The 14,852-nt window shown below is 43.0% G+C and overlaps 1 protein-coding gene across 2 annotated transcripts in view; it reads left to right on the top strand.

Annotated features, from left to right (window-relative positions):
• Nucleotides 1-14,852, top strand: part of LOC1274136 (uncharacterized) — a 66,126-nt gene that overhangs the window by 39,649 nt on the left and 11,625 nt on the right. For both annotated transcript variants that reach the window (XM_061644663.1, XM_061644664.1), the window contains exons 4-5: nucleotides 947-1,048; nucleotides 1,375-1,483. In XM_061644663.1, coding sequence (XP_061500647.1) covers nucleotides 947-1,048; nucleotides 1,375-1,483 — 211 coding nt within the window. The remainder of the gene's footprint in view (nucleotides 1-946; nucleotides 1,049-1,374; nucleotides 1,484-14,852) is intronic.

Genomic DNA, 14,852 nt, shown 5'->3' on the forward strand with positions numbered 1-14,852 from the left:
GCTGTGGTCGGGGCCGTATCACGGCAAAGCACACGGCAGGATGCCAACTCACCCAGCACCTACCGTGAACAACAGCAGATCGTGGTAAACTGCAGGCGAAATGGAAAAGCTTCTCACCAGCCCTTTCACGGCACGATGGCGACGACTATTCCGCAGAACAAAACAACCGCCAAAAGGGCCATCTTCATGCATAACCTTCTGCTTTCCGGTGTTCCTTATCGCCACTATCGCCCGTCTCTGTGTCATTGTAGTGGGTGATCTATTGTGTCGACCAAACTAGAAACTGCCTTTTGCTGCACGTGCCACCCAGTGCGCACGCTGCGAGCAGCCCGGTGCATGTGCATAACATTCCTGTGCGTAATAAATTTGCTAGCGCATTGTGTTTTTGCGCGAACATTTTGCGTGCGGAACCGTACGGGTAAAAGTCCTCGTTGTGCATTAGTCGTTTGCTGTACTCCGCGTACAACATTGTTGTGAAAAATGCTGTTAGAAACTTTACCAACATGTTTGTTACAAAAATTCAGTTCACAAAATCATGAATGTAACGCTGTAGACAAAAACTAAATATTCACTCCAAACAAGTTAACCATTGCTTACCGATTCCTGGTTTTAGCAAAACCGCACCTATTTTAAAAACCTATTTTGAACGGGATTCCCATTTCCATCCCGAACCGTGTGGAAAACCTCATCCGAGCAAGAAATCGTTGTAAAACTTTGTTCATCGTTTAGTAATAAAGCGACGCGCGGCACGCATTTATCATTTTCCAGGAAGGCAGCCCGTGCAGGCATACAGCACAAAAACCACAAAAAAGTCCCTTTTGCATAGCAATGTGAATAAATGTGATTTCTTCTCTTCCTTTTCTACTTCTGCGATGCGCCCTTTCCGGTCCCCGATGCTTGTTTGTGTGTGTGTTTCATATCCTTCCGGACATGCCTGCGCCCGTAGGTGTCTTGGATCCGGCGAAAGGACTATCATCTACTCACCGTTGGCTTGACGACGTACAGCAGCGATGAAAGATTTAGTGCTACCCACCTGCAAAATTCAGAGGTTTGCCAATTGTGTCCGTGTTGTTTATTGTTTTGCCGTTGCTTGTAGGTTGCATGTTGTTGGCCAGTTTGCTCCTGTTTATTTCTTTGCCGTTTGGCCAGTGGTTACTGTAGCTTGGTAGAGTGCCGAACAAAAATGCTTCATTTTTTCCTACTTTAGTGTCACCCATAAAAGTGCTCTTGGTTTGTGTTGTGCTTAAGTGTTCCCCCCACTGTGTACGCCTCCCGTATCACTAACATGTGTTTTGATGTTTTTTTTTTCCCCACATTGCGTCCCGCTGCTGTGCTGCCGCGGACGCCCCGTCCCGGAACCGGACACTCTAACAGGACTGGACGCTGCAGATAAAGTTCGTGCAGGATCGTGACGCCGGCTTGTACGAATGTCAGGTGTCGACACACCCACCTACGTCAATATTTTTAGAGCTGAAAGTGGTCGGTAAGTAGCTATTAGATGGTTGACGGCTCGGTGTTGTAGTAATCGCACGACGGCAAAAAGCAGCACACATTCACACACACCACCGAGCCGGCCCTCGACAACCTCGACAACTGGTGCGGTGCACCGCAAACAAACAACCCATTGCGTAATGATTTCAAACGTTGGGTGACGATTAAATAGAACCCATAGCCTACCATTTTGCGTTATTGCGATAGTGTCATTTCGTCTAATTAGCCAGGGCCAGCTTGACCGGGTGTTACAGCGTGAAAAGGCATCCGAATGGAGTGGGAGGTGGTGACCTAGTGTGGACATTTTCGCAAACTACCATACCAGCTTGGCGACGGAAATGACCCTCAACAGCAGCGTGTGTGTGTGTTTGTATTTGGAATCGGTACGGAAAACCCACTGCATTTAATTATACCAAACTATGAGGGGATGATGAGAGCTGTGTAATACAACAGCAAAAGCTGTATAATTATCGTCTCGCTCCACTGTTTTGTCTGATTGTTCGAAATGGTTTCATTTTAAGTATGGCTCTCGAGAACAACCACAACCCACGCATCCGAGGTACGAGAGATCATACTTTTTTAAAGTAAATAATGCTTAAAATACCTTTCGCCTTCCGTTTTCCTAGAGGACCGTGTGTGCAAGTAAACTCACCTTTCGGTGAAAATGTCATCTACCTACCGAGCAAAGGCGGTTCCATTAATTCTATGCTTTATTTTCCTTCACTCCGCACCATCATCATCAGGCGTATTGCGTTGCAGCCTCACTTAACGTGGGTAAAGTCGTTCCCATACTCCCCTCTCGATCTCTTCCTGTTCTACTGTGTGTAACGTAATACCGTAATGGCCAATTTTATATGCTCTTTATTGTGCCACACCGGTCCAGTTACGCATGTGAAAGGCAAACAGCCCCTGAGGCCACGGCAAGCGCAGTCGCCGCGTCGTCACCCGACCCCCTAAGGTACGAATATTTCAAATATTTCCTCTGCCATTCCTTGCATACACACCAGAATATCCCCACCGGGATGGGGTGGGTAGTTCGTTTGCTTTGGCTCGCGAGTTGGCACGGGCAGAAGCAAACTGCTTGAAGAATCGGGTGCCACACTGTTGGTCCTGAAAGTGGTTCCGGTGTTAAATTACGCAAGACTGTGTACGCAAGTTTTAACGCTCACCGGTAAACGATGCGTGTCCTGGAAGATAAAACGCATTTCGCAATGTCACCAGCGTTTGATATCTATTAAGTGTCTTGCAATTATTTCGTTCATTTGATTTAGAGAAATAATTTATTAGCCTGCCCCATTGCTCCATTGCTCGCCGACAAGTTAGAAAGAGTAAGAAGAGAGTAAATAGAATAAATAGAATTGCCACTCCGATCCACTCCTGCCATGATATCTGGCACACCACACACTGGAAGAGGTGATTTCGTCTGACGGACAAATAATAAGCTCCCCGGCCACAGCACGCCCAATATGCCGCAAGTTGTCTAATTCATCACAACAGCCCGCCCAACCCCCCACGTTCGCTGTGCTTGGTGGGGGATTAATTCGATAAATCTGTCCCGTGCTGGTGATTGTCCTTTTCTTTTAGCCAACCGAAAAGCGCCGTTCGGCAAAACATTTCCCTACAAAACCTTGAGCCACACATTTGTTTGTTTGTTTGTTGGGGTGGTTTTTTTCTCTTTCTCCCCCCTTGTTTCTTCAACTTTAGCCTTCCAGCCTTGCCGCGCCAGTCACCTGATGACCATCATCTCAGCCCATTTGCGGGACGCTGTCCTCGACCACTAATTCCACATTGCCGGCTGCCACAGACCGCACAGTTCCAAGAAAATGTTCATTTTATTTGTATGGACCTCTGTCATTCCGTCCTCTCCGCCCAAAGTGCACGATTCGTCATCTTGATTTCTTTCGCTTGGCTACTACTTTTAGCAATCCTGCTGCCAACGCACAAGCAAAAGCAAAGGAAGAATAAAATAAAACCAGCACAAAAATAAGTACGCTCCAAGACACGCAACATCATGCGAACATCATGCGGAATGTGTTGATCCTTCCGCCTGTCGCCTGTGTGTGGTTGGGCGCACACACCGCTATCCTTTTGCCGTTTACAGTGGGCAAAAGCCTGTCAAGACCCGAACCACGAGGGCACGGTTGTGGCCATGTTAAACGGCAAACGCTGAGCCACCGTTGTTTGGGAGCTTGTTGATTTCAATTACATAACTGCGCTGCTCCTACCTCGTCGATCTGTCCATCGAACCGGCGAGTGAACTGTACAAACTCCTTGACTGCGAGAGAATCAAATAAAGAACCGATGAGCCGGATTGCCGGTTTGGCAGTCGCGGCTGCGGGAAGTGGGAAATCGTGACAAAATGTCACGCCGACTCCGACGGTCGGAGACTCCCTGCCGGGAAGCATGCCCATCAATTGGCCATGGGGCCGGAGGCTGTTGGTATTTACATTTTCCCTCCATTTATCACACATTCGATTCTGAGACGGGTACCGTACAGGCGGTGTAAGGCGTTCGTACAGTGCAGCAGGAAATTAAATGGTTGCGTTTGAAATGTTCACGAGCGGCTGAAAAATGTATTATTCAGCGTTTGAGGCGTCTTTCGCTGGCGTACGGAGGACACGACGAACCCTGTGGTGGTAAGCAGCAGCAGTAGCAGTGGCAGTTAATTTTCATCAACCGGAAGCTGAAATTGTCACACGGATGTTGATTTCGCCGTGAATGATGGAGCTTCCGGCTCACTTCTTACATAAACGCTCTGTGACGAGCTTCCGAGTGATGCCTGCCCGGTCATGGAAAGCGCGTTTGGGATCGCTTTTTCAGGGCACGGCCAGGTAAAAACAAATGTCTGCAAGCAAACGGCAGACAAGAAATGAAATTATACCGTGCGGTTCGGTTGCGTCATATATGCGTCACCCTGAACGCTAAACCACGCCGAGGATCAAACGTTACACGCAACACACCTCGGCGGTGGCATGGGCAATCTTGTTTCGCATCCGCAGCTGATGGTTGGCAAGGGCAGAGCTGATTGTGTACCCGCAATCGGAAGACAATTGTGCGCGATTGGAAATCCTTTCCCCCTGAAATCCACTTTTGCCATTCACCCCGAAACGCAATCCACACGCAAGTTGCTGCATCGGATGCTGATGCTGTCTGCATTTCTCATTAAGACGGGGCTTGCTTTTCTCCTTTTTTTTTTTGTTCGCCAAAAATTGGACGACCCCGGCAAACAACAGTCAGAAATGGGCAATCACGGCAAGCGGCATCCTGGGTGGGCTTGCCAAGTCCGGTCACGTTTCGCCATCGGAAGTCCGCACGATCTCGTAATCGCTTCCCCGTATAGCTCCGGTTGGTTGTGTGTGTGTTTTTCGGCAGGCCAGCAAGTACGCTTCGGTGAGATTATCGTAACGATCCGGGGTGGGATCAGGAAAGGACAATTCACTGGAATTCTCAGCGCAATATTCTCACGCAAACACACACACAGACACAGACCGTAGCTGATCGTAGACAGGAAACAGATTTTTGCTGCTTCCGGCTTGACAAAAAATTAATAAGATTCACAGCAAGTGGGGCAAAGTTTACAAGAAGTGTGCATGCGGAATCGTAGCAGTGAAGCAGCTTCGAAATTACTTCCGACCAGGGCAAAGTCTTGGCCGGGCACTGGGTTCTTTGCGTGGTAATAAATGGGGATCAGCAGTACTTGCAACACTTGCGCGGTGAAATTGAAAACGTGTGCCATTGGCTCTGTGTGTGTGTGTGTCGACTACCAGTTCAAGTCCATTTATAATAGCTTGAAGAGGGCGCAAAAAATAGTAGCTCGACTTTGTTTTGATGCTTACCCTGCCAGATGTATATATATTCCTTACAGCAAACTCGCCCCACCTAACGCACCGTAGCAACTGCAGCAGGTTTGATCACTCTACATTTGAATGCTCTACGAGGCGAATGTCTGCTAGTAGGTGCTAGCTGTGCAGTTACGCTTACTTGCGTTAAACGTGAGCACCAGCAGAAGCAGAAGCCGAAATTAATAGCACTTTGAGAGCTTTCTTCAGCGAAACGCAACCCATACCCAACTCATCCCACACCACGAAGGGTGGTGGCGATGGTGGACTACTAGAGGCGATTATTTGGATCCCTTTTTTGCTAACCTCTTCCCTTGTTTCCTTCTTCGTTAACTTGGGCGCACACATTTTCTCCACTCGTATCTGCCGCTTCAGCAAGGTCCGTGTGTGTGTGTGTGTAGGTGGTCGGTGGTTAGATTGATGGCACTTCATATTTGTTGTGCGAACGAGGCAAGTTTTCAAAGTTTCACCTCTTTGTAAGGAACTCATTGCAGTGCCGGCAACACAGTAACACACACACTTTGTCAGGGTACGAGTAAAGTTTTTCCCGCTCCTTTAGATTTTGCTATCCTTTTGTGGGTCTTTTTTTTTTGCTCAAGCGCACAGGAAAGTGTGGAGCAAAATTTCTTTCCTTAAAGTAGAAAATAAATAACGAACCGAGCCCGATTTTAACTACCCCGACCAGCTCTCTCCCGTGCACGAGGCGCACGTGGTAGACGCAGCGGCAGTGAGTGATGAACCAAGCGCGTCGCGCGTACCGTACGAACAGAGTAAAAGTGATCCAAAACTGTCATCACGTGGCATGAATTTACTCACAGCTTCAAGTTTTCGCACTTGTTCATTTTTCAAATTGAAAGCTCATTGTGCGGGAGTTATATTATCTTCAATGCCCTGGCACCATATCAGTGCTGTTCTCCTTCAACTGCCGCCTCTGCACGGTATTTATGTCCTGTAACTTTCAGCAATTCATTAGCGTGATGTGATGAAGTTGAAGACAAATTTAAAAACTTTACATTGTTGCGCCGATCGTTAGTAGGTGCAAATGAGCAGCCATCTCGTTTTGGTGGAATCAGTCAAACAGATGATTGAAAGCTGCTGTAAATTGTACATGAAGCAATTTTTCAACTCTTTGTAACTAAGCTCCGATTCCAATAATTGACTCGAATGGACTCCATCGAATAGAATAATTTGAATCCACATATTAGCGAAATAATTAGCCTCATATTGAAAACCCTTGAAAATCTACTCTGAAAATAAAATTATTCGCCGAATTTAGGTTCGGTTTTTGATTGCATGTTCCAGTAAACAGTTTTCTAAATTAATTAGCTCTTATCCAACACTGTAACAGGTTTAACCAAAATTAGCAGCAGCAATGTATTTAGGCTCTCCATTAGCTACAGACAAATTGGCGAGTTAAAAGCCTAAAAGGTTTGTAGACTTGGGCTATAAAAATGTTTCTGCAAAATGGCACCAGTTGGTGTTATTTTGATATAAGATTTTACACAACAGCATTAATATGAATAACATCAATTTGTTGGGCTATGGTTACATCTACTAACACATTAAATAACCAGGAGTTGTTTTATACCGTAAGCCACAAAACGTGTCTAGTTTAACAACTCCTATTGCAATCAGTTGCCACATTATGGGAACAAATTCCTTCAAGCGATACATAATGACATTCTTTGTTCTAAAGTATTCTGAGAATTTTCATCCAATCTTACACAACTAAACTTGCGCCGACTGCAAACATACAAATGGCAAAGCTCGTAATACACTTAGAACCCAACATTCCCAAGAACGGCAAAATAGCAACAACACACCGAAAAGTTCTACATGTTCTACAATCGATCCTCGAAAACAAGTGCCAACAACAAATCTCTTAAGAATATCATCCACTCCAATTCCCGCTACTAAAAAGGACACTTTGGAGGGTTACCCCGTAATGCTAGAGTGCGTGCGGCTTTGCGGCCAAGACTGCAAGTGAAAAAGTAAAGCTCTCTATCTCGGTCGAGCTCTGGCTGATACGACGCAACGGGACGGAAAATGTCATTTCGGTGCTGTTCAAACTTTAATATTGTAATTTGAAAAGTTCCGTCGCTACCAGCTTGGAAATCCGAAAAAAGGGACACCGGAGATTTTCCACCTCATGCATAGTGCCCCGAAGCAAGAGGTGGCGGTCTAGGGCAGGCGGGTGGTGGTGGTGGTGGAGGTTGATGATGTTACGGCCTCGTGCTGGGCACTCTTGATGATGCTTCGTCGAACTGTCTAGCAGAATGCTGCCGGACACTCGGGAGATGGGTGATGAAATGGCACAGAAGTAATGCTTTTCAAACTGCAAGCCAAAACCGCCACTTTACGTCTCGGCGGTAAGATGTTATTATGCTACGGCTGGCGTAATTGTCGTAAATGGCAAATTGTTTGCACATCCAATCGCCAACCACTTGGCCAGCGTCGACCTTATTCTATTAGCGGATGGTCAATAAAGTGGGGTGGCTTTTTGAACGATAGCAAAGCAACATGAAACCTTTATTGCCTCTGCTAGACATATTGATGGGATGAAAGGTTAAAAATGGTTAAATGGTAGAATAAACAAAAAATCCTTCAATTGTTTTAAGAGATAGTAGCTGCATTGAAAAGTTGGAATGGGAGACTCCATATCTATCCAAATTCAGATGAGAGTTTTTTCAATATTTTTGTGTACAGCGTATTTCATGTGATGTGATGAAGTTGGCATACTTTTTCATACTCTTATATTCCTGCCTTGTTTGTGATTTGACTGATTATGACATAACGTCACAAGATGTCAAGAAATTGAGCTAAAATCGCGCTAACCCACATAAATACTTATACTTATTTATGTACATACTTTCACAAAAATAGACTGACAGCAAAACGGAAGATCCTAGTTTGAATGGACTAAAGATGATCTATCGATGACAAGACTGTTCCCAAACCACGCTAGCATGGAGCTATTAAGAGAAAGATGCCGCAAAAATAATCTAAGCTGCACAAAGTGTTTGGTAAACCTGTAGCACATATAAAGCACAAATCCAAATATTTAACGACCAAATAGTTGAAGTAGATGATCAATTTTGTGTCAATATATAAGCCAGAACATGTACAAGGTCAGGACCAGAAATATAAACGACGGTCTGAAACTAAACCATAATCATGCATTTGTTCTCGATCAAGAAATCAGGAAAATGATCAGCGTCTTAAATTGAGTACAAAGGTCAGTCTAGTTGGTTTAAAGAGCAAGGCTCTGGGTCCTGCTACATGCTCGAATGTACAACTTGATAGAATACACTTAATGTATAAAGATAGGATGGGAAATTATAGAACTAATACAAAACAACATAGGCCAAAGGGAATAAACAAAAATACGGTTTAATGTTTAGCCAGGTTTTAGGAAGAATCTTTTTTCTGTGTGTTTTTATAAGTATTTGGCGTTAAAAACCAAGTATTGGAAAGCCTATCAAATAATTCTCTGTGTATGGGAAATTCAATATCAAATAAAATTACCATTTAAAAATCACTCAAAGGCAAAGTAATATTTTTATAATGTTTGACATAACGATTTTACTACTCTTTTATAAATTTATGGACAAAAACTTATTTTGTATATTTTTGTCTTGAATGTATTTATACGCACAGCAACCACTTTATATGAACTCAAACATACTATCAACTTTATCATTTATCATTTTCCGAGATTTCTACTTGAATGCCTAAGCCCTTTTTACTGAGAAAACCACAAAGTAATTGTGGTCTGTTGGTCACGAGGGTATGGAGACTTACACGATAAATAGAGACATTATTTGCCCGGAAAATTGTTTTGCTGTCACTGCTTTTTGGTCAGCTTTTTTGCGAGTATATAGTAGATTTTTCAGGAAACATGCTCAACTTCACTACGCTCCTTCGGGCGAACTGTCCATTCCAGCCAAACCATTGGCAAACTGTAACCAAAACCCAACCAAAACCAAGTGAGGGTGTTTTTCTTCCTTCTTCTCAAGAAACCAATGCCACAAATACCAAACAATTGCTACGACAATAATCCTTGTTTGTAATGATATTCCGAAAAAAAGGGAAACTTCACCCCTCCAGAATACTGCCCGTTGGCATCCGTTACTTGTAAAACCTCAAAACGCACAGGAAGGACATTTCATAAACAACGTTGCGATATGGAGCTACTATGCTCTGAGCCTATCAGTGGTCCACTTTCCCATCCCACCGTACACCGTATGCGAACATTCAACCTCACTCCACGAACAATCTCAGCAATGAATCATGGCTTTGCGTCATAGCTGTTTTTGACTATCATTATTTACCCATTTCCAACTGCTACCGTGCAGTATCCTGACCTTGCCACCCTGTTTGAGTAAATTATACTTTTCTATTTCCATTACGCAGCTCAGAGAATGTTTTTTTTTTCACTTTTCTCAATGATGACGAAGGTACATTTTCGTAGAACAAATCTCATAAACGATAAATTTCCACACCGTTTTTGGAGGGAAGGTGAAGAAGGTGAACGGTGCGTCCAACAAAACATAATATCCTCATCATGCTCATTTGCCTGCTGCCAAAGACGAAACGAAACGGCTGAGGCACTTAATTATACCTTTAATTTTGTATTCTTATACTAATGATAACCAGATTTGCTGGCGTTTTATCATTTTCTTCTTTTCGTTATTCATTTCTATATTTAAGCAACGCTCAAACGCCGTAACAGTGGATCACAACCACAAAAATTCAGATTTTACCACAGTGGATGATGCATAGGGTGTCATTCAACTGGGAAAAAAATAAAGCTTTAGAAAAGCTCTGACAGTTTTTCCTTCGTTTCGTTTTATTATTGTTGTTTGCTTTCAACACATTCATTAATTTTTGCTTTACAACGATCAGGCGAATGAAACCTGGGGAGAGTATAGATGTACAAACCCAGCACCCGACAAAGAGCATCGTCATTCTTCATCGGCCTGGCAAAGGTGAATAGGAAACGCAATTTAGAGCCGGTCAAACAGTGTGGCGAAAACAATTAGCACACCCATCCTCACCCGTCCAGCAAAGTCTTCCACGGCACTGCTCGTGAACTGTGAAATGAAAATAAAACAAAACCCCCAAACATAATGTGGGACCAGGCAAAGCGAGTGCCTACATGCAATCAATTCCCTGCGGTAGTCGAGTGAATGAATGAATACTCACTTTCCACCATCAAACCACACTCCCCTATTCCAAAATGACTCTGTACTACTACCACTGCATAAGGTCACCGCCGTTCTGGCCAATTTCGAGCCAATTTGAGGACTGTCCTCAACCCTACGCACACCTCCCTTACTGATACAGATTGCTTTTAGAGCGAAGAAAATAGTCCCTCAATTTATTGCCACTTTCTCTCTGTGTTGTAAGTGTATTGCAGGGTTACACAACACACACACACACAACGGCCATTGGGATAGAGTGGAAAATTAATTAACTGTGCTTGAACTTTTCCACCCAAGGCGAATGTTTCCAATTGTTGGCTGGTTGGCTTGGTGAGCATTTTTCTTCAACGTGTCGGACGTGTCCCAGCAGGCAGACGATTGTGTGTGTTGTCCGATGCTTCCCTACAAAAGTCAATCACATTCACTACAGGTTTGGACAGGTTTGCTGCAACTATACTGCAGAAACAGAGATATGAAAGGCTGGCATGGAATTGAAATAAATGTTCTTTTCATCTTCTTCTTTATTCTACGAAACACATTAAATTCAAACAAGATCATTTTTGAATCGGAAAAATAAGGACAATACATTAAAACCTAGAATACTAATTTACATACGGTACATGTTGCGCTATATGAACTACGCAATTTTCGAAAATCGAATCAACATATTGCAGCATAAAATTCCAATGAACGCCAATAAAAGGGGCTTTCTTTTTTTACATTCCATTGCACGATAAATGCCACTGCAATTAAGCTGAACATTATTACGAACGATGCATGAGTTTAATTTGCCAAAATATGTTGCACACAGTGGGACAGTAATGCGATCATAACCTTACACCCTCAACCATACCGTATTGGCAATTACTTTTTGTCCGTTCGAAGGATGCAAGTTGTATGCTTATGAACAGCTAATATAAATTGCAAGCAATGGGGCTGGAGCCGTCTCTATTGAATAATAAACAGCTAAGAAGAATAAAGCTACATAGAACAACAATATTGCCATGGCAAGGATTTTGCTATGTATCTTATTGCATAAACCACTGAACAGAAATCTTTGAAACTTGCTGATGTGACTCATAAAATAAAACTTATTGTAGACTTTAAAATAAGAATTAAGCTAAAATCAAATGTGAAAAAAACTGAATCCTTAAATTCCATGAAGCAAAATGTTCATATTTATGAAGTCAAAATGTCCGTACATCAAAACATGACATCCAAAGAAGGACGCAAAATGCATCACAACTTCATTCGTCTAATCGTCCCAGCCAATTGAACCTGATTGTATGCAGTTTGACTTGATTTAACATGAAACCATACAAACAGCTTAAAGGGGTGGTTAAAATATATGTGCTGGTTTCAACTCCATAACGAACCGGCCGTATAATACGCAGGATGGACTATCCTGCTTTGGCTACACCAATAACTCCTTGATAGCCGCTATCGCCTGATAGTCAAATAATATGTTCGGTTCTATATACGTTCGCTATGTAATGTGTGTTGGAATTTTCTAATAAAACAATGGACACAACTTAAACTGTTCTGTATCCTGTTAAGTTACACAGAAAACTAAAACCTTTTATTCTATACTATAGTCTACTTTGATTCAACAACACAACGTTATATACTATGATATCCAACAATGTGTTCGGAGATAGCTACGGTCGCCATGTAATGTGAGGATTGCACAAACGGCACAACTGAGCATCGAGTACTGTCGCGGTAGGTCAGTGTTTTACTGACATGTATCGAGGTAGAAAAAAAGTTTGGTCGAAGCGGACTTATCAACACTTGATCGTCCAGGCGATCATAGAAACCCAGAAAGGGCTTCCTTTACTGGATACGTTGGAGTTTAGAAGCCTTACCTTGGGTAGGGGGACATAACTCTTGAAATAAGTTGGAAAGCGAAGTTTTTGGGCAGCGTAACGTCCTATTTTGACAGTTTGATGTTATGGGTTTGGTACATTTGGTTTTGGAATGTGTTTTTGTGCCAATTAAAGGTTATTGATATGAGGTGCTATTTATATAAGGTATCGGAGTGAGGTGTCTGTCAATTTGTGCCTATGCTGCGCTTTTATTGTTTCACGAATGTTGTGGAATATTTCAACTGTTCTTGCCAAAGAACAGGTGCGTCGGTCGATCTTTGCATGCGCTGCGTTTTTAGCGTTAAGTTGCTATGCGTTCTCAGCTCAATGCTTGAATTGCTTATGTTGCGCGTTTTGGTTGTTTTCGATAAATGTGTCTCAATTGCTGATGTGTTATAATGAACGTGTTGCAATGGTGTGATTTGGCTTTCCGAAGTGTGTTACAATGTGTCTATAGCTGACAGTGTGTATTATAAACAAATCTGTATAGCAGATATGCTACAAATATATGTCCTGGTTTCAACTCCATAACGGACCGGCCGTTTAATTAGCAGGATTGACTATCCTGCTTTCGGTACACCAATAACTCCTTGATAGTCGCTATCGCCTGATACCCAACCAGCAAAACCGAAGCTATTGGAAAACCTTCCTGTGTGCCAAAGCGAGAGATCATGTCTTCTTTCTCTAGATTTTGGACGGCACAACGCCGATCGTGTGGCCTATGAACGAAAAACGGGAGAAGGGGAAACCGATATCCTTCGAGTGACACACACGCATGCATCTGCATGCGTATTCCGCTGAACCGAGACTATAGTCCATTAATGGCATTGGGCAAGCCCAGACCGACTACGGCAGTAGTGCTTCATGAAAACCTCTGATGAATTCTTCTATCAAGAGGAATTTACTATTATTCCCCGGGGTTGGATTGACCATTTTGTCCAAATGGAAATGTTTTGCAATTATTTACCGCAAAAACTATGATGGTGATTCTTAGAGTGAATTCTAAGCTTAATTTGATTTTTTTATTCATTTATACCTCAAGATACGTTAGGTTATAACACGTTCAATGTATTCATGTATATCCGTATTTAACACGCGTCAGTATTACAAGATGTGTAATACGTGTTTGTTAGCCGATAATGCAAGTGCATACCATGACCATTTGGCCCCGAATGCCTCTACTTAGCACCTGCATCTACGGGACAAACCGATCAATTTTGGAGGACTGTGTGGTTATTTTATGATTACTTACGGTAATAAACTTGCAATGCATGATTAGTTTACAGCGTAAGACTAGACTTATCATATTTACCAACCTTTTGTTCGTGTGACCCATACATTAGAACGGGTTAGTGTGCCACCTAATTTAGTATTCAATTTATAGCTGGAAAGTTGCACATGGCGGTAAAGCAATGAAGTAAAAACAGCACCGCACACGACTTATTATCCACAGCGTTTTGCGGAGAAATGAGAAAAAAAACAAATCCTGTAAAATTCACATCCCTTCATTAGTGTGGTGACGCTATGTACCTAAAATTTATGTACTGCAATTTTGTAAAATTTCAAAACGTTCGTTCGTTTCGCTTTCGCTAACGTGGCAGCAGCGTGCACGTGCAGATTACTGGCTCTAAAATTGCGCTAAAATATAAGAGCGTTAGTGACGATAGCCAAACCGAGCCAATGCTACACACAGTCCCCAGCTGCTTGGGGCGGTAGTGGAAAAAAACACGGGAAAGCGGAATAGAAAAGACGGCACCACAAAGAAAGGAGGGTGGTTAGGAAAATAATAGGAAATGGCTGCGTCTCACGGTTCACAACACCGTCACGGTGGCATCGTCTCTATCATTGTCCCGCATGTGTTGTACTCCCGTCTTTTGTGCCGTGAAGTGACTCCTGCGGAGGGTCTTTTTTGTTTTCAGTTTTTGCGCCATTTCAATTCCATCGCTCCCGAGACACAATGACGTTAATGGGCCACTCATTGTTGTTGAAGCTGTGCTGTGTGCTTGAATGGGAAGCTGCGCCTGAATGGAAAGTGCGAATGGCTACAGTGTGTGTGTGTGTGTGTGTGTATGTGTGGTCAAAGTTAAGTCACCAGTTCCAGAGTTGATGATGCGCTTCTGATGAGTGCATATATGTCGGTTTGCCGGTGAACATAAATAATCGCATAATGATGCATCGCACGCTCGCGTACCGCACATGCAGTTCACGTTGATATGATGAGCTGGATGGTGATGGTTAAGATGCCATTAAAACAAAGGTATAAAGGGGTTGTTGTGAATAATATTGCTAATGAAAATGATCGTTCATGGGAAAATACCGTCACGTCATTGGCAAAGCTTGAGCTTTTATGTGGTATAATATCATTTTTAATCCCCAGATTTCACTAATTTTAATTTATACCATCTTCTATTTAAATTCCTTGCCTAACCTTACAGCACATTTCTATACACTAA

The sequence above is a fragment of the Anopheles gambiae genome, chromosome 2 (genome assembly GCF_943734735.2).
Source record: "Anopheles gambiae chromosome 2, idAnoGambNW_F1_1, whole genome shotgun sequence".
NCBI lineage: Eukaryota > Metazoa > Arthropoda > Insecta > Diptera > Culicidae > Anopheles > Anopheles gambiae.